Below are 24142 nucleotides of genomic sequence, written 5' to 3'. Positions count from 1 at the left end.
TCCTTTCAAGTGTTCCCCCCTCTGTAGCAATATGGAAAGTAAAGTAGGATAAAGGAGGGTCTGCTAACAGTAGGCACGGGGTGAAACCTTGTCATACTCATACTTCTTGATTTCTGGCTGCTTCATTTGTCTTAAATGTTGTGGCATTTTATAAATTACTGCAGTTTCTGTGTTCACATTCGTCTCGGGATTTAGTGTCTGTTTAGGATCTGACGGTTCGGCCGTGGCATCTGCTGTTAGCTTGAGTGGAGACAAAACAAAAGCAATGTATCACCAGGACGCAGCCTCCTCATTTATTTCAGTGAGAGGTCTGCGAGGGTGCAGCGGCGGCCCAGGGGCTCCAGTGGAAAATGCAGGATCCGTCCAGCGACATGCTCCGCTGACGAGTCACTGTAAAAGTTCATAGCAGGCTGGCGCCGGGCCGAGCAGCGTCTCAGACAGGTGCTAACGGTGGTGACTAGTAAAACAGCTTCTCATCTATTCTGTATGAACCTCACAAGTTACTCTGGATTTAACAACTTTCCATTTACTCTTATATTCTCTCCCCCCACACTCAGCCTCTCTCTCCCTCTCTCTCTCTCTCCCATTCCCTATCAGTATCTCTCGCCCTCCCTGCAACTCTCATCCCTTCCTCTTCACCTCCTCCCGTCCACCGTCACTCGCTCTATCTGCTTCACCTCTTCTCTTCTGGCCGTCTGTAAAGAAGATGTGTGTGTGGGGGGTGGGGGGGGTGGGATTCTTTCCGTCACTCGGCGCGGTCGTGTGCCATGATGTCATCGCCGCGGCGACAAGGCAGACAGAAAGCAGAAACGCACGAATGTACCAGGCACCTGACCCCAACCCCGACACACACACACACATACACTCGCCGTGTGGAGGCTCTCTCCTTCCTAAAACCACTTAAGGCCCCTCGCTTTATCAAAAACACTAATGCCTGGTCTTAGATCACTCACATATTTCCACACACACACACACACACACACACACACACACACACACACACACACACACACACACACACACACACACACACACACACACACACACACACACACACACACACACACACACACACACACACACACACACACACACACACACACACACACACACTAGAGCAGCTTCCAGTGTGTGCTGCGATATCTCTTTCATGCTGTCACCCTGTACTGCAATCTACAGTGTGTGTGTGTGTGTGTGGGTGTGTTTTAGTGATAGCTGTAAGCCCGTGTTATGACAGCATGTGTTTCAGTAGGTGTCTATGTGCTTATAAGGATGTACTGGTGTGTGTTTCGTCGTGTATGTGTGTGTGTGTGTGCGTGCATGTTCACAGGTTGTCTGTGCGTATTTGAGGCTTATTCCTGAGTATTTGTATGTGTAAAAGTGAAGTGTGTGGCTACATGTGTGTGTGTGTGTGTGTGTGTAAAGTAGATTCAGTCCAGTGTGACACTGGCCAGTCTCTGTCTAAGACAAACACAGAGCTATTTTAGAAATAATCCCCTCTCTCTGCTCTCTGTTTCCGACTGAACAAAGCAGCCCCCCATTGTTTTCTGTGACACTGTCTGCTCTGGTTACGCAGGAGGCCGCTTGTAGGACGCCAGAGTTTACTCTTTAACCCCTGTAGGACGTGATGCGTGTCAAGCTCGACCTCATTTCTGTGAGGGGAGGTTTCGCACGCTGCACACACGGAGCTTCACAGAACCATATTCAAGACTTGTTAAAACCTCTGGAAGTTTGGGGAAGGATTTTTTTTTTTCCCATAACAAACTCAACCCTTTCTGACCAATTTTGAGAAAATGAGTGATTTTTGAGGTGAAGAAAATCAGCACATTCACTTGTCTGGCGACGGGATTTAGAAAAATGTGATAATTATATTTACTATAATCATGAGTTATGTGAGCTTTGGTTTGCTTTAAACAAAAGCAGACAGAATGAGTTTCTCGCTCAAATGATACTTATTTATTGGGTTTAGGCAACAGTTTGAGTCTGGATGTGGCCTCAGTCACGTCATAAGATCAACACAGGGCAGGACCAAGTGTCCCAATCAGAGGATCAAAGGAGCAACTGGGCTTCAACGAGTCAAGAATTAAATGACAGTGATTATAGCAGTATAAAACACTGGCTTTCTACAAAAAATCAAGAATAAGTCAGGCTGCATTTTTATTTTGCTGTGGTTGACCACTCACTTACGTTATCATATTGCAGTTTTAAAGAGACCAGATCCTTTAGTTGACCATAAAAAACCATTTGTTCAGGGATTAGACAGAACTAGCTGATGGGGCTCCCAGGCAAAGGGATCAACGCTTAGGGCTCTGCTGTTCTTACACTCAGAGACTCAGTTCTTGTTCTTCTAGCAACCTTTCTGGAGCTTCAAATGATGACTCAAATGTCACCTGTCACCTGGCTGCAGCTAAGGTCAGAACAGGAACACCTGAGTGTGGTAATCAGGCACAGTGATGTTGATTTCTGCCGTTAAAAACATTTGAAGATTTTGTTTTTTAACGAAAATGGTTGAAGAAGAACAAGGAGACGGTGAATTGGAAGAGAAGTGTGATTTTAAAAAGAGAAAAGAGCAGGGGAGAGGTGAGAAGAACGGGGTACAGGAGGGCACATCTGGCTCTCAGTGGTAGCTCATGCTGCCCGGAGGCTCGCACACACACACTTTTACACACACACACACACACACACAGTGGGCTGTATAAATCTGTGATGGAGAGAGGAGCAGGAGGAACTGATCGATTCTTCTCCTCTGCCAGTCTCTTTCCTGTCTTTATCTTTCTTCTCACTCGCTCTTTCGTTTCCTTTGTGTCAGTCTGCTGCCAGATTATATGGTGGAATTCACTGGAGAGACCTCACACACACACACACACACACACACACACACCTACACACACACACACACACTTACACACACATACAGTACGTCCATGACTGGTGTTCATGACTCTGCATAATCAACTTGTACGTGTGAATATAAAATTAAACCATTTCTAATTCCTCCTTCTGTTTTTGCCTCACTTTATTTCTCTCTCTCTCTTACACTCACGCATACACTCTCACATACACACACACAGCTACTAGTTTAGTTTATGTGTCTCAGGAGTCGGGCCCAGCAGAGTAGTATTTTTCTCCCAGCTGACAGCTTCTGTCCTGGGGCAGACAACCAGCGAGTCCTGGGCCTCCTATTCTCATCCGCTATGAGCCAACTCTCCCATGCACGCACACACACACACACACACACACACACACACACACACACACACACACACACAATTGCACATGCACATATGTTTGAGGTGTGAACTGCTGCTAGGCCTCACAGCTCTAAATCGTGAGAAGTAGGAAAGAAAAAGGTAGAGAAGAAGAAACATAGCGAGAAGAATGAAGCTGGGGGCCTCTCTTTAAAATTTTATACATCTTTTAACACACATATGCACACAGACACACACATACGCACATGGGTTTATGGCCCTACAAGAGAAAAGAGTGCATTGAATACAACGATCAGAGCAGGTTTTATGAAGCATTTGTTAGTGCTGGCCTGCCATGTGTGCGGCATCAAAGCAACGATAGCCAATAAAGCCTTGGTTTATAGTAAACCATTTACTGCTGCTCTCTCTCCTGCGAACGCGCCAACACAAAGTTTCACTTCATTTGATTATAACAGCAGTTATTAGAGAAAATGATCGACACCTACCGCAGTTGTTATGCGCATTCACAAACCTTAAAATTGTTCTTGACGGCTACATTAAACACATGAAAGGCGTAATGCTTTGTTCAAAAACACAGAGTAATGGCGAAATGATTATTGGTAATTACAGTTAAAAAATGCCCTCTGGGCTTTTATCCGTCGCCAAAAACGAAAATGTGTTTATTGATGTGGAAACGTTACTTGTTTATCGTGAGTGTAAAATACGGATGAGGCTGGAAAAAACTGATTTGCATACCGTCGGACGGCAGTCGGGTCGGGATTTGATAAAAACTTTGTTTCATCTTTGACTGATGCACCTTAGATTAAAGTGGCCTGATGTATAATGTACAACACACAGAGAGCAGCAGGGTTTTTGGGATGTGTGTGTGTGTGTGTGTGTGTGTGTGTGTGTGTGTGTGTGTGTGTGTGTGTGTGTGTGTGTGTGTGTGTGTGTGTGTGTGTGTGTGTGTGTGTGTGTGTGTGTGTGTGTGTGTGTGTGTGCTAACCTATAGTGGAAGTGGGTCAGAGACACTGGACATGAATGATTTAGTATGGGGAGAGACGAAGGGGCGAGAGACCATCAGAGAGAATTGGGAAAAATGAGAGAGAGAGCGAGAACCAGAGTGTTAGGGAAATAGGTTAAAGCTGGTGCACACAGGATAAGTCCGTGTGTGTGTGTGTGTGTGTGTGTGTTTGAGAGGGAGAGAAAAGCTCCCCTCAAGGAGCTGTTGTACATCAGAGAGGCTTAAAGAAAGACAGCGAGAAGGCTTACACACTTACGCGCACGCACACACACACACACACAGAAACACACACAGAAAGAAACAGCACTGACAGGGAAGGGAATAAAATAACTGGAGGATTTGGAGGGAAAACAAATCAAAGAGACGTGAAGGGGGGAGAGGAACGGAGAGAGGGAGGGAAGGAGTAGCGGGAGAGAGAGGTTGAGAGACAAAGGCAGTAAGAGGAGGGGAGAGAGAGAGAAAGAGAGAGGGAGAGAGGGAGAGAGGGAGGGCAGGTGGGACTACTGCATGACAGAATGAGGATCTGTTCTTGACACATTTCCCCTTTTTCTCGCTCACTTTTTTCTGCTAAAAAACACTTCTCTTCTCTCGCTCCCTTACCTCTCTCTCTCTCACACACACACACATGTACACACACACTGTGACTAATAAGAAAGGTGTAAAAATGCATTATCCATGGTCCGCGGGAGTTTGCTCTTTTCATGGGACCACACACTCACACATGCACACACGCACACACACACACACACACACACAAACTAAAGATGCAGCTTTGTCTTCACTGTGCTTCTTTCCAGTGAATCCATTTCTACGCTGCGCTGCACAGACCAAGACATCTGCTTACAATCTGTCAGCACAAACTCACTGCCGTAACACCGAGCAGCCTCGGCACCGGACACCTGCAACTCCCAACTGTGTATTAAAGCAGACGGTGTATATTTAAGACATTAGCTTCAATCCGCAACATGAGAGTGACAGATACGTCTCTGTGGATCTGAACATATTCTCTGTTGTTCAGCTCTACTGCACAGCGCACCGGACAAACTACACACAGGTGCATGGACTGTGGATTGTTGTGCGTTTGTTTGATTTTCCTAAACATGAAGTTGAATACTTTTAAACTATTAACTCTAAAATTAAACACGTGCTGATCTTGCCTTATTCTTTCAATGCTGTGATCATATGATATTATGTATTAGAAATATTACTGAATAAAGACAAGCTCTGTTCCAAAACAATTAACTCAAACCAAACAGGCATTTACAACAAATCACATATAATTTACTTTACATTGAAGGTGACCATTTGGACTGTGCTGTTTTCTTCTGTGTGTCTTTTTATTTATTCAGAGCATGTTAATTAACAGAGAATAATATTTTCTTTGTCATGGTTACTGATGAAAAGACTCTACTGTCGGTATCTGCTATAATAACTATACTAGACTGTATGACAACAAGTCCTGACTGTCCTCCCATGAAAACCAGCCCATAATTCGGTCCTGCAGCAGGTTTTTATGACCCACAGTTGACTTTTGTTGTTGGGCGTAGAAACTATGACCATGAGCAAAGGGACATGACGTAGAGCGTTTAGAGGAGGTTGAGGTGGGAGGATGTACTGTATGACACAGTGGAGAAGTATTTGATTCCCATCTAAAACTAGCTGTTTATATACTGTAACTATGACAACAAAGTCTGTGTAAGGTGGAGGAAGTGCTTATTACAACCTAAATCACAATCCTTTCCTAAACCTAGCCGCATAGTTGTGGTGCCTAAACCTAACCAAGCTGTGATCGTAACAGAAACGATGGCGACAAAGGTGGATATGGCACTTTATTGGTGTAACACAACAACCAAGGTCTGGTACGCCTGTCGCCACATGGGGACCCTATTTCAGTAGACACTGCTATGGGTCATAAGAGAGGGTTAAAAAAACAATATAGTTGTCCAGGTTGGAGAAGTTGTTTGTTTGTTATGGAGCCACAAGTGATTTTCATGCAGGACACGAATAAATTGACGTCATTTTTTGTCTTTAAGTTAGAAAAACATTCACATTCAATCTGAATCTCTGCAGCATGAATTGTTGCTGAAACGATCAGCAATGTAAAGTAGGCTACATCTACACAAAGTTTCTGCAACACTTCGACAAACAACAGCCATGGTCCGTTGCAGACGACTGAAAACATCACAGTCATCCTCATTATCTTTAACAGCCACATTTGCCGTTTTAAGAGCAAAATAAAAGCACAGTGATTAACTTCATTATCATAATTTGGCTGAAAATAATGTTTCTGTTTCCATTGTTTCATCTGATTTATCTCGTACAATTGTGAGCTCAGTTCCCTCAGTCACTATCACTTGTATCCACGGACTTCACAGCCTCACAGTGAGCCAACTTTCCCATTTAGCAGAATAAAGTCTTAAAATGGAAACAGAACCTGTACATTGTAAGTTGTGCGTTGATTTATCATGCTGCTGATGTGAGAGATGTCAGGTTATAATTCTGTCTGTTTCTCGCTGCTTCGGTGTGTCACTCTTTCTCCCCGCTACGTTAAACAAGCCAATCACAAGTCTGTCACTGGCCCGTCCTGTTCTGCTCTGCCTGTCTGTCTACTACAGTTTTATTATGTCCAGAATAGAAATGTAATCGTTTGGCTCTTGTAACGTACAATCAGAGGCTTTCAAAAAAAAAAAAAGCATGTTTTGTTTTCTTCTTTTTGATATGTTTTCCCTCTTCATCGCTCCCTCTCCCTCTTTAATTGCTGTTTAATGATCTGTTTGATGGCCTGGCAGGCACAACCTGTAATCAGCTGAGGAAAACAGGCGAGTTTAGGTTTTGCCGCATCCTTTTTTCCTTTATCTGTTCTTTCTCTCCACTTGTTTCTCTTGGTTCTGATGTGTTTGGTTGCCTTCCATCTTTTCTGAACATTTTGCTCTTGATCTCGTCTCCTTGTGCTTGTTTTAAATCCCCCACTCCCCTTTTTTTCTCTTCTTTTTATTCAGCTCCATTCAGTCTACTTAATTGGTGCGGGAGCTATGAAATACACGTACAGATTACACATAAAATAAGGACAATAACAATAAAATTACAACACAAAGAGTCAGCAGTATAAAATGAGACTTTCTCTGTTGCATATTCAGCTGAAGATCACTGGTTTCTCAAAGGCTTCTGAGACTTTCAGAAAACCCTGTTATTTAAATACAACTTCTAACTGCAGCACATCTTTTATTGCTTCTATTTTCCTGATTCCAATCTCTCCCTCAGTCTCTCACAAGGGAGACGTAAAAAAAAAAAAAAAAAAAAAAAAATCAAAAGAGGACAAAGGAAGGCAGCCAGAGTCAGAGAGAAGAGAGGGCAAGAAAGGCAAGTGCAGAAGACTGAAGAGAGGAGAGAGAGCGACGGAGAGCGAGGCGCCCTGATTTGAGCTTGTAAGACTAAGTGTCAGAACCGCGTGCCCCTTTTTGTCACACTAAGCTCCCAACATGTCTGTCATGCACACAACACACAACAAATACAGGGCACGCTCACACACTTGCCTTGGCACAGTGTGGATTAATCTCATTGCTGTCTGAGGGGATCAAAGCACTTGTCTCTGTTTAGTGTGCTGCCATATGCATGTGTACATGCATTTGTGTGGGAGGGTGTATTATCCATGTGTGTGTGTAGGTATATATTTGTCTAAATATGTATATATATATACATATGTGTGTGTGCGTGCGTGTGTGTATATCTACACATTCCTCTGGGGGTGAAAGCTTCTATGAAGTCATGCTGTCTCGTCTGGTTTTGTAAGTGACTGTGTGTGTGTGTGTGTGTCTTATTTCTGAAGGCAACGTGTACTTCTATTGTTAGTGATGGGATAGCTGCTGTGTGTGTGGGTGTGTGTGCCAGCATGTGTGCGTGCGTGCGTCTTCTACACTTGCAGTCATATTGTTAGCGATGGCTTTCCGGCTGTAAAGACCAGAGCTGTCGTCCAATTGACAGAGCCGTTGAAAATAGGATCTTCTGACTACACACACACACACACACACACACACACACATACACTGACACACTCGCGCATGCACACACATCATTGATTGGTTTCAGTATGTAGTGAAAACAGTGAAGACAGGGACAGACAGAGAGAAATACAGCCTGCCCAGACAGAAATCATTCGATAATGACGTTTCCAGACAGATGTAGCCTCAGAATGGAGAAGATGGATGGAAAGAGGCAAAGGGAAAATGGAAGGAAGGAAGGAAGGAAGGAAGGTAGGATGCAAAGAATGAGAGATGAAAAAAGGAGGAGGATGGGAGAGATGGAGGAAAAGAATGTCAGAGGCAAGGGATGCAGCGAGGGAGGGACGTCAGGAATGAAGGGAGGGCTTGGCGGAAGGGGTGCAGGGAGAGGTTTGAGGCTGGGAGGGAGATAAAAAGAAGAGCAGAGCAGCAAAGGAGAAATAAATTGAATTTATAGAGTTCACCTTGAGGCATCGGCCAAGGCTCGAACTGCGGGAGGCTGAAGACGGCGCAGCGGCTCTGTGATTCTGCAGACTTTATAGTCCGGTTTTTTACATGTGGCGCAAAAATACATTGTGTCTGTGCGTAAACAGACTTCCTGTAGTCGAGACCGTCCAAATTCTTCCAGACACAGCATGTGTGAGACCGAGACAAGAGGAAAAACAGCATGAGTTCCCCATTCGCACACAACTGAAGACATCTAATTTGATATTTGGATTTTTTCACCCCCCTATAAAAGCGCTTCTAAAAGCTTCATTTTGATATGCACGGATCCAGAATCTCCAAATAGATTCTTGGGAGTTTTAGCAAAAAAAAAAAAAAAAAAAAAAAGCAAATGTGCTCAGTGAATCAGCCTCCAATAACTGATTATCACTTATTTCTTACAGCCTGAGGCAGCCTCCCACACACAGAGAAAACAACTGCAATATCAGTTTTTTTCCCCCCCTACTAAAGCAAACAAAAGTGATGTGACTCACTCTGCTGCCTGTTGCTGGAAGCCGTGACTGTTTGCGTAGCCAAAAAAATTGTCAAGTGCATCAGTTTCCGTACAGCAGGGCCGTTTCAACATGATGCTTCGGTGTTTTCTTTTGTAATGCACGGCCTTTTAAAACATCATTAATGCGACCGTCTCCATAGCAACCTCGCAAATAAAGACAAATCAGTCTCGCTGTTTTACATCTGGGAACATTTGCAATAGATCAGTTCTGATTTTAAAATGTTAAAAGCATAATTTTTGTCTGGTCACAGTTAACGACCAGTAAATTAGTCAATAATTATGGTCATAAGGGGAAAAAGGGAGGCTGGATGAATGTAAAGGAGGAGGATATCATGTAAGTGGTTATAAATTCAATATATGCTTTAGTCAGAGAGATTGATGGATGAACGGAAGGAGCGAGAGAGACAGAGATGGAGGTAATATCATTTCTTCGGGATATCACGCAGTTTTGTTGGCTGCGGTAAGTTGTTGTTGGACAGCTGTCTTTCTGCTCTTTGCTTTCCCTCCTTTTCTCTCTGCCAAAAAAACATTTCTGCTTCTTTTCTTTCATTTTATTATCCTCCTACTGTCTCCCCACCCCCCCAAAAAAGAGATTTATAACTCTTCCCCTGACCTCTCTCCTCTCTTTTCTTCTGCTCGTTTTGTCCTCTCTGCACTCGTCTTCTCTGTTTGTGTCTCTTCCCTCTCGTTTCCTGCTCGTCGTCGCTCCTCTGACCACCCTCTGGTCCACTCCTTCTCCTCCTTCTCCTGTCCTGATATCCAAACTGTTACTGGTATTTATACATAATCAAAAGACTATTACAAAATGGAAAAAATATTGCCATACCTCATTTCACATTTAACACACGCAGGCTTTCTATGTGGGTGCTGAGACAAGTAAAACACATCAACTTCTTATGGAAGTCTTTCCATGAAAACATAACGTTGTGATTGAAAGAACTGAGTTGAATGTCTTCAATAATTTTCCATTTACTTTAACTAATCAATGCACTTGACATGTAAAATGATCAAAACTGCAGCTGCAGTTGTGAATCCCAGTTTAAATAAGTTCTGCTCAAATACACTCTGTGTCTTATGGATCTTCTTGGCGGAGAACAAAGTCTCTCAGGCAAAGCTGCGTGACAAGTTTCCTGTTTACGAACAGTCTCTACAAATTCAATCACCAGTGGTTGTGACATTTAATTTTACGCGTGCGTTTGCTGGCAGCGTGGGTGTTTTCATGTTGAAAGGATGTGTTTTCTGTGAGGAAAGCGTTGACATTTTAAGCCACTGCCATAACAGTAAAAAAAAAAAAACACAAAATTAATGGAAGGTTTAAAATATCTAAAATTGTACTTTTAGCACAAGCTCCCATTAATGTTTTTGTTTGGATTCTTCCCCCATACAAATCAAAGGTCTAAGAATAGAGGGTGTTGTGACTTGTAAATAAAGTTGACTTCTTGAAGACGACCTACAAAATAAGGTTCAGAAGACTCTTGTCTTGTCTCATCTTCTCTAAAAATACTTTAAAAGCCAATTAAAATCTTCACTGTGTATATTTTACATTAATCAGGTCTTGTTGTTGCACTATATTGAATGTATCACCACTAAATTGTTCAGAAACATACCCACACATAACCAGAGACAAAATTCTGTGTGTGTGTGTGTGTGTGTGTGTTTCTGTGTGTGAGTCAGACAGGGCGGTACAGTGAAGGAGGAGATGTGTGTTAAATGCCAGTAAAGCCAAACAGCGGCGGATAAAATAGGCCTTAATTCATCCAGATTGGGATTTCAGACGTGACACCCCGCTGTTACACAGACACTGTCAGCACATTCCTCCAGCTGCAACACATACAGTACACACACACACCTGCATCCCCCTAAACTGTACAAACACATGACAACACACACAGGCCTGGGAAGAAAATGAGCATGTGCATATTTAATGTATAGCACAAAGAAAATATGTCTGTGTGTGCTTTACGAGTGTGTGTGCATGTGTGAAGGTCACTGGAGATGATTTATCAGTGGGAAAGTCGCATGTTGGAGCCCTGCAGGGCAGATGTGTGTATCTTTGCATAGTTCTGCATGAACATATTTGTGCATGTGTGCCTATATGGTTTTATACGTTTTAGGTGCTTATTAATACATACCAGTGTTGATTCTTCCATCCTATAGGATAGTAACAAGTTCAACACACGTGAGCAGCTGACGGTCGGTTTAGTGTTGGAGTGAAGACGACGTGTACAACTAGCTGGTGAAAACAACAGTACAAAGATAGATAGATCCTCTGACAACTGCATTACAAAGTGTGTGTACAATATGTGTGTGTGAGGCAATAAGAGCAGGAAAGTGAGGAAATAAGAGACGACTAAAAAGCAAGACAGATCTGGAGTATGTGTTTTCTCCCAGCTGTATTTGAAATATATTTCAGCATGGGAGCGAGTGTGTGTGCATGTGTGTTAATATATTCAATGTCTGTCCCAGAAAACCTCTGAAACATGCCGTATCATATATCATGTCTTACCGTAACATTAAACCTAACACCGATGTAAAACTGGGCAGCAAATCAGACATCAAACCCCGAAGAGTTACGGCAGCCTGCGTGTGCAGAGACAGTTTCATGTGCATTACAGTGAGATATATGGACACACAGAACACAGCCACCTCAAACATCTCATGTTTTACATGTGGGAAAAAGCCAGACACGAAATGACGTATTTTGCTGACCAAACCCTAACGTCTTGTGAAAAATATGAGCAATGGCGTCATGTCCATTACTCACGGCGCGACAACTAGCAGCTACCTGAAACGTCTAAACTTTTCAATGAGGGGGAACGGACAGGAAAAAATACACAATATCCCAAATATGTGAGAGGAATATCTTATTGCAGCCCGAAAAATATCATGTATTATGCAGAGGCAGAGCTTGAAAGCGCTGTAGTTTTTCAGCGAGTTGCCAAATAATCACATGTGAATGCGACAACTCTTCACAAGCCCCTGCAGACGACTCAAAGGAGCATTTAGAGGAATTTCCAGTGAGATACTTTTAATCAGAAAAAAAACACGATACAAGTGGAAACAGTAGAAAATAGTAGATTTGGTAACAAGTGGGGAAGAAAAACAGCTGGTCAATGCAGATTACCATGCCAACAAAATGTAATATCAAAAAAACTATCAATAATTACTGCATATAAACACTGTTAGAGCACAGAGAGGGAAAATATCAACAAGCTCTGCAACAGGGCTGTGGTCAGAGATTTTATGACCGTTTCAAAAGGCAAATAGTCCTGATAGACCTATATCGAAGGTATTAAAAAAAAAAGAAAATGATGTGAATCATCTGATTAACCACCACCTGTCACTTAAATTGATGGTGTATAAGACGAGATGAGGAAAAAAGCCGGAGAATCTATTTGCAATAACACTCTGAAAGCATATGTCATAGATATTTGTCAGATAACAGCACACTGCAGTGTGTGTGTGTGTGTGTGTGTGTGTGTGTGTGTGTGTGTGTGTGTGTCAGCTACACAAACACCAGAGACGATCAGCAGAGTAAACATTTGGTCTCTGTACTGTGGGTGTGATCTGTCAATGGAAACACACAGTCATACCACAGCTCACAGTTTGGACATAGTGGTGACTGGGGCTTAACACTGATGGTAACCACAATGGATTCACACACGCACACACAAACACACACAAGTACAGGATGCTGGTGGGAGAGTGAAGTTAAATGATAACACAGACTGAACTGCCCACTGGAGACTGATAAATCTAATCATGCATGTGTATAGAAGGTCTCTGTCTCTTTTCTCTATGTGTGTGTGTGTGTGTTTGCGTGTTGTTCTGTGTGTTTGTGCAGTCGGTGGTTTTATGTGTATATAGCTGAAGTAAGGGATAATGTGTACTTCTATTCACGTCTTTGCCTGTTACATAAATATTCATCATGGAGCCAGTATCGTCATAAAAGGAGCGGTCGACACGTCTTGACGTCAATAAATCAATCATCTTGTGTTTGCACATCTGAACACACACGCGCGCGCGCACGCACACACTCACGTGCAAATTCACATATGAAAACAAGGCCACGCATTCTGAAGCGCTGATGCCTGTAACAATCACATGGGTCGTTACTATGGCGATAAAATGGCCAATAACTTGCTCACCTGGGCTGTGAATGGACATGCTGCTGGACGGACACACAGGCACACACACATACATACACACACACATAGAGTCTCTCTTTCTCAGAAATAAAGAAATGCAATGTTGGTAGAAAAGCGCTGAGGACAGAGCGCAGGAAACCTAAATCACAGAGCATGCCCTCACTTTCCCATGATGCCACAATAAAAGATAGTCCCAGTGCGTGCTTAAATAGGCAGGGCATGCTAACATGGACTTTCTCCTTGGCTTCTATTTCAGCCCAAAGCGTCATTCTACTAAATTACACCTCGTTGGAAGGTCCCAGTTAGGATGTAAAACAGCAGAAAATACATGGAATCACTGCACTGCTGGACTCCTCTCAGCTGCACTTAAAATGCAAACCCATCTATTAAAATTACATTAAAATGTGCTCGGAGTTACACCGTGCACATGAGTGTGCGCTAGTGTCTGTGTATGTAATCAATCAATCACATGAAGAGCCGGACGGCGGGACATGGTTATTGCATTAACACACTACTTAACTTCTATGACTCTAGAGTGCGGGGGGAAAGAGGGAGAGGAGATAAAAGGAGAGAGGTAAGAGATGAGAGGAGGAAGAGGAACAGGGGGGAGTCGATGAGGTGTCGGGTGAGGGTCGCATTCGCGTCGGTGTGACCGGCGGCGACCCACCTTCCGGGAACACTGAGGCAACATGGGAAACTACTGGAGATAGAACAAGAGCTGCTAATGTCAGGGAGAGTGTTGAAGGTCGAGTCTGAGTTTTTAAAATGACTTCGAGCGCAAGCTGGAAAAGGTTAGTGTGCATCTACCAAGAGGCAGCTACAACCTGTCATGGTGACATAAATAAAGTAAATATTTGCATATGAACCTTATGGCACTGGATGGATTTAACTAAAATGTTTCATATTTTGTTTTTTGTGAGTTCTTGTGCAGAAAATGACGGAAAATATTTTATAACCATTTTGAAACGTGTCCAACAGTTGTTAATGTGTAGTTTGTTTTACACATCAACATAAATAACAGCAATAAAAACAGAGGGGGTTGTGTTCTTACTTCATCTCCAGGACCTCCTCCAGGTGCTTCCGCCTCTCGGCCCGCAGGGCGGTCAGGTGACCTTCCTTCTCAGCCAGTGAGAGCTGAGTCGATGACAGCTTGGCTTTCATCACCTCCAGTTCCTGTTTCACCTTCTCCATGGCAACCAGCAGGTCCTCCACCTGACACACACACACACACACACACACACATTGCACCACATTATTTTCCCACACATAGTCTAAATCTTTTTTGTCCTTCAGCTTTTACTGTTTTTTTTCTTTACATAGATATGGTTGGTCTTTATGTCTGCGTGTATGTGTGTGTGTGTGTTTTTCATAATTTCTTTGTACATGAAATGCTGCAGAACATCAAACGTGTTGTTTTTTCTCCTTGTTTTCTTTTCTCTCTCTCCTTTTCACTTTATGTGTCCCTTTCTCTCTCTCTATGGGTGTATATCAGTGTGTCAGTTTGATGTCTGTGAGGTCTGAGAGTGTCTAGGTCACTACATATTTCTCTCTATCTCTCTCTCTCCCTCTGGATACTATATGTACTATCTCTCCGTCTCTGAAGTGTTGCAGAACAAAGGAAGAAAAGCAACATCAAAACCAAACACAAAAGAAAAAGAAGTAAGAACTGAAAAACAAAAACATTTATTTCAATTCCACCTAAATATAGAAATAAAAAACCCTGAGGACGAGCTGAAGCTGAAGCTGAAAAGCGGCTCCAGTTAAGAGAAAAGTGCGGACAAAGACAAAATAAAAGTCTTGCCATGTGAACAAAACCTCCATTGAGTGAATCCAGGACTCTAATGAAGCTGCAAGGTGGAAGATCTTTATTCTATGGATGGATTTCTGCTGTTTCCTTCCACTTTAATCTTGTTCCAAGACTTCTGCTTCCCCATGCTGTCAGGGCTGCTTTCATCAATCCTCATGTCACATGTGGCCAATTAAAGTTATGCTTGTGTTCCTCAAACCAACTGGTTGTTGGATGCAGCGCCGCCACGATCTTCAGGTTGTTGTGGGAGATAATAGAGACGTCACACACTGTGTCTATTATAAACTTCCCCCATCTTGTGGATTTGACCAAGCCACAGCTGGTACAGAGGAATGTACAGCGTGTTCACTAAACAGAACAAAAGACACTGTATTTACATTAACTTTATATATCTTGCTGTTCGCTAAAATCAAAATGTGACACAGTGAAGTGAAAAAACGCTGAATGGCGAAGACGTGAGTGACTAATGACATGTAGTAAAAGGCAGGTGAGTGCGGTCTGTGATGACTGATTGTTACCTTTGACCACCTAAAGCCGGCTGTGGTGAACTCATGCAGTGGAATGTGAGAGAGCTGCATCCAGGAAGAACAGAGAGAGAGAGAGAGATGGGAGAAAAGAGCAAAAAGGCAAGGGGACGGAGAGAGCGAAGGGGGAGAACAAAGGGATAGAAAATAAGGGGCAAGTGAGAGTATGAAAGAAGATAAAAGGGAAAAGAAGGAGTATAGAAAAGTGAAAAGACCAAAGAAGGATAAAAGGTGAACAAGAGGTGAGAGGGAAGGATGGATAAGAAAGTATAAACGAGTGAAAGAGGACAATATCAAAGCAGTGGAAGGAAGGAAAAGAGGTTACAAGTAAAGGTGGTAAGGGGAGGGGATACGACAGGGAGAGATACGATTAAAGCCACAAAACATACAAGGAGGAAAAGCAGAGGAAAAGAGAGAGAAGGAAAGAGAAAAGTTGTAAAAGCGCTCAAGTGAAAAAATAAACTGCACAGCAGAAAAGGGAAAGACTGAGGAAGCAAGAGACACAAATGCTAAGAACATGAAAGAGAACCAGATAAAAGAAAGCGCAGACAGAGCGTAGTAAGTAGTACTGAGCAGTCAGAAACACAGGCAGAGTGAAAAATGCAATTCAGACAAGACAGGAGGAGGAGAGAGTAAGGGAGGAGAGGAGAGGAGAGGAGAGGAGAGGAGAGGAGAGGAGAGGAGAGGAGAGGCCTTTGGCCGACATCAGAGATGCAGGGCTTGAAGGATGGAGGGATGCAGGGAGAGGCGAGGAGTGACAAGGCCCGGCTGGAAAAGAGGGAGGTGGAGGACAGGAGGACAGGAACCCCTTCAGTCTTCTCAGTGCTTGTGTTTGTGTGAGTTCACCATTTATTTTAAGCGAAAGAAAAGGAAGAAAGACGAAGGTGCACTGGGTTCAAGAATGAAAATTGTCTGGTTAATAAAAGACGGAAAGCTGGAGACGAGAGCGTCTGTCTTTAGTTTGGTCTCTGAGGAGACAGATGGCATGTGTCATACTGTTGACTCACTTTTCACTGTCTCTCTCTCTCACACACACACATACACACACACCTTTGTCCAGTGGTCACCCATACACTTGTGACTCACGTCTAGCAGAATAGATTAAGCATATTTTCTTGTGGTCGACCGTTTTTACCGTACGAACCGCACAGTTACAGTCACAGTGACACCCACACACACACGTGCAGAGGTTGTCAATATATGGCTGTACATGAACAGTGTGTTTATGTGTGTCTACCAATATTTAGTAATGGCACGTGTTTGTGCCTGGCTTGGCTGCATTTGCATGTGTGTGTGAGTGTGTGTGCCAGCAGCGCTATAATAAGCAGTGTGTGTGCCTTTGAACAGGCCGTCCTCATTAAGGGAGGAAATTGTCTCTCCTTCTGTCATCATTTTATAAATCATTATGTGAAAGGTTAATTGCAGTGACGCAGTTGTTAAGACAGGGACACAAAAATATTTATTTACAATTTACTTGTGTATATAGAGACACGTTTCCAGTTAGAAAACCAAAGTGGCGTCCATCTGGCTCCGGCTGAATGCTATGTTGTGCTGCGTCGGCGCACTGTTTAAATAGCAGTTAGCACTTCTTTCCGCCATGCTTGTGTGTCTGGAGAAATATGTGTATGTATGTGGAACGCTGTCTTGTGTGTTACTATCCAGCCTGAGTGTACACGTGTATATATGTGTGTGTGTGTGTTGAAAGGCTGAGTTAGTGTTGTTGATGTTGGGTGAGGACCGCGCTGAGCGTTTGGCTGCCACCGCCGCTCCTTCACCACACGCTGACGTTCCTGCTCCTTCCTCCTCCAGTGAAGCGTCTGAAGGCGAGGACGCTCTCCAGCACCCTGTCCCGGCCTAAATGGCTTCTATTCTGTCTAATTAAAGCTGCCACTTCTCCCATTTTGAACCGTTTCAATATAAATCGCTGCCAAACTCAATGCGAAAGCTTGGCATAAATGACTCCAAACAAATTAAACCACAGCATCAACTTCGGCGTAAACATGTTGGATGTGACTTTTTCATCTTAACTTCACTTGTTTCAATCTTCAATGTTGCGAACACTCAAGAGCCTCAGGCCTGTTTGCTCTGAAAGAGGCCCTGACTGCAGCTAAGGACTTAGGCCACTCTTCCTCTTAGTAATAAAAATGTTTTTAATTCCCCTCTTTTTTTAGAAGCACCCAGATGTAATGGACCTATATGTATATATTTGCCGCATAGCCTATCATAATGTACTAATCTTTTTCTTTTTCATTTTACACAACTGCAAAACTTAAATGTTGGTCTGTTTTTTTCTTGTTACCATGTCTGTTTTGTATTTCGTGCACAGTCCCTTTATGTTGAGCTGTTAATTCTTCGTGAAATAGACAATAAAAATATAAAATAAAAAATATAAAATATAATATAAATATAAATAAATATAAAATATAAAATAAAATAAATGTTTTTTTTACATACAATATAATATACAACATACATCTTCCCCTGATTGCCTGAACCTGTCATTATTCAAATTCAAAATGCTCTTTCTTTTTGGTTGCATCATCTCATCAAAAGGAAAAATCCGACCTATCAAGAGCGTCATTTTAATCGTGTTTCCTGTGCTACTTAGCATCTCTGGAAACTTCAGGAGCTTGACTAGAATTTGAAATGCAGCTTTGAGAGATTAATAAAGCGTTTGTTTGAACACGGAGCTGGAGAAGCTAAATCTGTCTCGTAAGGCTTGTTTCACCTTTTTACGCAGAGCGGCCTGTCTCCGTCACGTCCCGTTCATGCACTTCATCCCTCTTGTTTGTCTTTGCTCACGTTCGGCCTGTCTGGAACTTATTCCGCTGTGGAGCTCGCTAACATTTACCCGGAGACTTGAGAGTGTCAGCGAAAATACCTCAAAAGTCAAACATCTGTTTGCATGCCTGTCTTCACATCACGTGTCTGTCCAGAGGTTGTCTGCTAACTAAGTAAAGGCCAGAGAGGACGTCCAACATTTAGAGGCAGTAATAACAATGGAGTCCAGCTGTTGTGCCAACATCTACAGCGGGCAGTGTTTTCTCAGAGCACTTTTCATCCTCACGGCCCACGCTGTTTTTTCCCACTTGTCAAAACCTATCCAGGCTCTGAGGAACATTTCCCATCTCTGCGGCCTTGTTAAGTCACTGGTGCTCAGGGGAACGACACACACACACACACACACAACTGGTCTGAGGTTGAATCCACTAAAACCTTCCCCTCTGAGTCTCCTTTAGCCCTGGTATGAGCATTAATACTGTCTGCATATAGATAAAACAGATCACAAACTGGAGCGGTCGGCCTGTTTGTGTGTTGCCGGTCGCCGAGGACAAAACACAAGCTGTTCCTTAAATAGAGATGTATTTACCTCTCCCCCAAATGAGGAGTGACTGGGCAAACACACGTACAGAGCCACACCTGAATGAGCTCAGCTGGCACGGGGGCACGATGCGTGTTGCCGCTGCCATTAGCCACTTTTGGCAGAGCGGTGTTTAACTATGGCAGTAAGAGTTTTTATGTCGCCACAGAGATGTTTGTCTGCGTGTGTTTTCTTGTATGTTTGTAGCTCTAACTGTCCCGCAAAGGCAGAAACTGGAGGAAATCCTCAGAGGTGAGGACAGCTCTGTGTTTGTGTGCAGGTTAATAACTGATAGGGGTTGAGATAAGGAGAGGTTTGGTTCAGACATTAATTGTTTGGGGGGAGATCGGGATCATAAACATGAAGTTTGTGTGTTTATGAGAGAGAGAGGGAGAGAGAGGGGGAGAGGGGGAGTACCTGTTTCTCAGAGTGTGTGCGTGCTTGCTCCTCCTGGGCGAGCACCACCTCCCTCTCTGCTGTGATCTGAACGCTCTCCCTCAGCGCCTCCTCCAGCTCCTCGATGCGATCCTCCTTCTGACGGAGGGAGTCCTGTGGAGAGAAGAGAAAGTATGCGATGTCTAAGTGTGGGGAGTTGAGATTATGAGTTGATTAGCCCAGAATGTTTTAAGGATTAAGCCAACAAAAACAAAAAGTGTAGGTTATTGAGTCATAAACAAAGTACTGGACCGGAGGGGGATTATGAGGGTCTGAAGGTTATGGAGACATTTCACCCACAACCATGAAATTCATGGGGTTCACTAGAGTCAGTAAGCTCTATCCTCTCGAGACCATGAATGTCTGTATAAATCTTTATGGTAATCCATCCACAAGTTGTTGCGATAATTCAGTCCGGACCAACAGCACAATGCCAAAAACATGTTCCAACCTCTGAAGTGCTTACATACAGTAATGTTGTGTTTTATATTGATAAAAAAATGATCACGTTTGTGCTGTTGATTAGATAAAACAACCTGTTTTTCACTATTTTCTGATATTTCATCGAACAATCGTGATCAATAATTAGATTAGATACTAAAGCATCTCTCATTTTTGTTTTTTATCTCATGGGGCAGAGGAAAAAAACATTTAACTTGAGTTGTATACAGTAGTTGCCAGAAAAGCATTTGTCTAACTCGTATACAGCAGCTCTTCCATCTGATATCCACTGTATCTGACAGAGTGTGCTCTCAGTTTCCCGTAACAGCCGCTTCCCCTGTCACATCTTGCTTTACATGTCCCCTGACTCAAAACCCTGAACGCTCCTCATTCCAGCCCTGCTGCTCCCTGCAACTGGAATAAACTGCAAAAAAAAGACTCACAAATTAGACAATCTGATCTCCATCTGCCTCCGAGGACTCAGGAAATCACACATGAAGCTGTTTTTAAGTAAAATGACTGCATGAACTTCCTGCCAATTCCTCATAAAAAAGAGCTATTTTCCTCCTGCCAGGCAATTGACTGACTTTGGTGGTTACATTAGAACAGAATGAATAGCTGATGGAGACCAGGTGGGACACAGAGGATGAGACATTACAGTGGCCATGAAGAAACTCTCCAGAGCATCTCCAGCACATGTGCAGCGTATCTCTGTCCTGCAACAGATCCAACATTACTTGGTGTCTAAGTATGCAGACTGAGATGAGATTTAATTGAATTAAAGCTTCTTATTGTATTGAATTGGGCTGAATTTACGGCCTGAATTATAAACTCACATTCCATGTACAGTCTTCAGTGCTGGTTAAACTATGCGGAGTAGCTCAGGACTGACACACACACTAGTTATGGTTGTGACCGCTGCGGTCTCATAAGTCTGAGTGACTCACATAGCTATCAGCTCATCCCCTAACCACACACATATGCACAAACGACAAGCTCCAACCTCCTTAAACCAATGATCAATCATAGCTAGAGGGAGCATATGCTTATTCACACAAACACACACACACATACGTACACACGCAGAAAGTGTTTTCATCTGCCTCTAATCAGAGAGGCCACTGAGATTAACGATTACTGGAAAGGGAGAGGGAGGGGGGGAAAGAGGAGGACGGATGAGGAAAAGAGAAAGAAAAGAGAGTCAGACAAAGTTGAAGGGAAATTCAGGGTGAAAAGGGTGAAATTAAAGGTGGGGATGGATGAAGAGGTGAAAGAAAAACCTGTAATCTGAGGAAATATGTGGCAAACCGCAGTCACAAATCATCACCGCACACGTCACTGTTCATCTTGTGGTCACTTGACGCCTGAGCAGAAAATTAGCAGATGCTCTCTCCCACCCACAGGAAGCGTTTAAAGCCCACAACATTCACTTCATAGCTGAGTGTTTCTCCTCCAATCACCTTCTCCTCCTCGTTTTATCAACCTTTTCTCCCCCTCACCGTTTATTGTCTCCTCTCCATCTTCCGCCCCGCTCTCCCTGTCAGTCATCCTCTTCACTTACCCGCTCTCACACACTCCCTGAGCGAGAGCTGCAGTGCATGTATGTGTGTGTGAGTGAGTGTGTTTGACATTGCCTCAGGCTGCTCCCTGTCATTATTGTCACCTTACGATGAAGCATTGTTGTCATAGCAGACAATATTCAAGGTAGGACATCGAGAGTGAGGAGAGAAACTTTTTCCCTCTCACTTTTTTTTACCCTCTTGTTTCGCCCCTCCTCCTTCCCATAGCTCCTTCCCTCCTCTCCTCTTCCTCCCTCCTCTTCCTCCCTCCGTACCTTAAACTGCTGGGAGCTTTCGTTGAGATTGTCCTCTCTCTTCTTGGCCTCCTCCATCATTTGGGCGTTCCTGCTTTTCTCCAGTTGCTCCTTGTGTTTCATGTTAGCCACCTTCTTCGACTGGTCCTTCATCTGCCTGCATATACACACACACACAAAAAAAATCCACAATCAAAGTCAAAGCATCACTACTGTAAATATGCATGACATTTACTGTACAGATGTCAACAGAAGGCAGGGGATAACTGCACAGACAGGGGAACAGCTTTACAAATGCAAAACGGCAGCTGGTGAAAATCTCCGATCAGAGTTCATCAAAAATAATAATTTAATATTTAAAAAAAATACACAACAACTTAATATCGATTGAAACCACAACATCATCGGCATAAAAACATTCAAATGTGAAAATATTCCGCCTCAAAGAATCAAAGTCACATTGAAATGTTTTTTGTGAATGAAATATGTCCAATCAATACACAGATATGTCAATAACACCGGCTACTGTAATTGTCCAAGATGATCATACAAGTGAAAAGTCCCTGATTTGAGGTCAGCCAGGGACTTCTGTTGCAAGTCCACCTCTACTCTGTCTTTCATAATTTCCTACCAAGTCAGTGCTTTCAGGAAAAAAGGCAAAGCTGCGGGAGAAATCCTTGAATAAGCCAACCTAAAGAGGACTATTACTGGCTTTCCCCTCCTCTCTTTCATGCTATATCTAAAGACCAGATCCAACACAATCCTCAAACCTCACATTGCAAAACCTAAAGGCTGTATTTTCCCCAGCAGCGACACTGCATGGAGGAGAATTTCAGGTTTCTTTTTTTTTCTTTTTTTCGGAGGAAAAAGTTTGTGAAGCGTACCAGGTTCATCCTTCATCCTCTCACAGCGCTTGAGAAACCACCTCTGACTGCAAAAAATCTGCCACAGTGACACCAGATGCATGCACACACACACATGCAATAAAGCGAATGCACCAGTATTTACAATGCTGGCAGCTCCTAAGTGCAGCTGACATTTAATATATCGAGTCAAACCGTCATATTCATAACACGTTGAGGACACAGTGCCTGTTTGTTCCATTACAATGATGCTACAAGACACTGCGATTAACTATTCTGCACAATACGGCGCAGAAATGAAATCCCTCTGGGCCAATATAATGTAAAGATCAGTGAGTGAATTCAATGAAAAGCTATGAATCAATGAGGAGATGACATTTCAGAATTCCTCCGCAGTGGGAAGTATGAGGATCTTTTCAGAGAGGGATTACTGGGTGTCGGGAAGCAGGAGTCTAAAATCATCATCTGGGGAAAGAAGCAGCGAGAGAGCGAGAATAAAAGAGGGGGAGAGAAAGAAAGAGAGGGAGAGCGATTCCTCATGGGAGTGGAGGGGTTGCGGGATGGAGAGAGGGTTTAATCCCGGTTTAAGCCGTCTGGAGGCCATTGTGGCTCTGTCACAGACCTATCAGCTAACACGGCAGCTTGACTCGATCACGATCTTTCATACCTTCCATGAACACACACAGATGTGGACTAACCCGAGCTAATGCCAGCGAGGTTTAACAACGTCTACTGAATGATGACACAAAACGAAAAAAATAAGTCAAACACAAAGGATGAATGTGCAAGCACAACACACGCCCACATCTGCGTACACAGGCGGCCGTCCAACAAAGACACTTGCAAGACAAAACTAAGCCGCTGACTAACCCATTAGAAATTAATCAAACTCAAATAAGTCTCTTTTCCCCCTCTGCATGTGTCCACCAGTCTTTTGTATGTTTGCATTTTTCGACCATGTGCACAGTCTCTCCGCTCGCGCTGCGCAAATGTTTATGTGCGTGCGTGCGTTCCTGTTGTCATAACTTTTTACAGGCTCTCAGATAAATCTATTTTCTCCACTTCCATCTCTACAGCTGCCAGTAAAAGACCTCCAGTGATGGGAATCCGCAGCGAGCGGCGTCTCACACCAGCAGCAAAACATGTGCACTCATGGGAAATCATCTTTACGAGCCATGCGCAGCATATTCTGTTTCCGAAGGTGTAAACAGGTTCTAATCGTCACATGATGTTTGACCTTTGTCTCTTCTCCGCAAAGCTCTGGGTTTAACTCGATCCCTCCCATCTCACACGTTATTCTATTTCCACTTCTTTTGAGTTCAAACCCCTGTGTGAATTCATAAGAGAATACAGTTTATTTGTTTACACCTAGAGTGATATACATATTCTGCAGTGTAAATATTTAATGACGGCACTTTTTTTCTTTTTTAACATCTTTTGAGTCTCTTCAAGCTCCAACTACCTGCTACACTAACCTAAAATAATGGGAATAATCCATCAAATGGCTTTTACATCAGTATCACTGCCAGAAAAGTTGAGAAAT

At 43.3% G+C, this 24142-nt stretch overlaps 1 protein-coding gene across 4 annotated transcripts in view; it reads right to left on the bottom strand.

Annotated features, from left to right (window-relative positions):
- Positions 1 to 24142, bottom strand: part of LOC311006406 (ELKS/Rab6-interacting/CAST family member 1-like) — a gene marked incomplete at its 3' end in the record, with an annotated part of 118412 nt that overhangs the window by 37302 nt on the left and 56968 nt on the right. For 3 of the 4 annotated variants that reach the window (XM_083999230.1, XM_083999231.1, XM_083999232.1), the window contains exons 16-18: positions 21758 to 21893; positions 19465 to 19596; positions 14407 to 14567 (exon numbers count right to left, since the gene is read on the bottom strand). In XM_083999230.1, coding sequence (XP_083855356.1) covers positions 14407 to 14567; positions 19465 to 19596; positions 21758 to 21893 — 429 coding nt within the window. Of the gene's footprint in view, positions 1 to 14402; positions 14568 to 19464; positions 19597 to 21757; positions 21894 to 24142 lie in introns of those variants that run through there. The other variant, XM_083999233.1, reaches the window with a different exon arrangement.

The sequence above is a fragment of the Trachurus trachurus genome (genome assembly GCF_905171665.1).
Source record: "Trachurus trachurus genome assembly, chromosome: 23".
In the NCBI taxonomy this organism is placed as follows: domain Eukaryota; kingdom Metazoa; phylum Chordata; class Actinopteri; order Carangiformes; family Carangidae; genus Trachurus; species Trachurus trachurus.
This window is presented reverse-complemented; position numbering and strand designations above follow the sequence as displayed.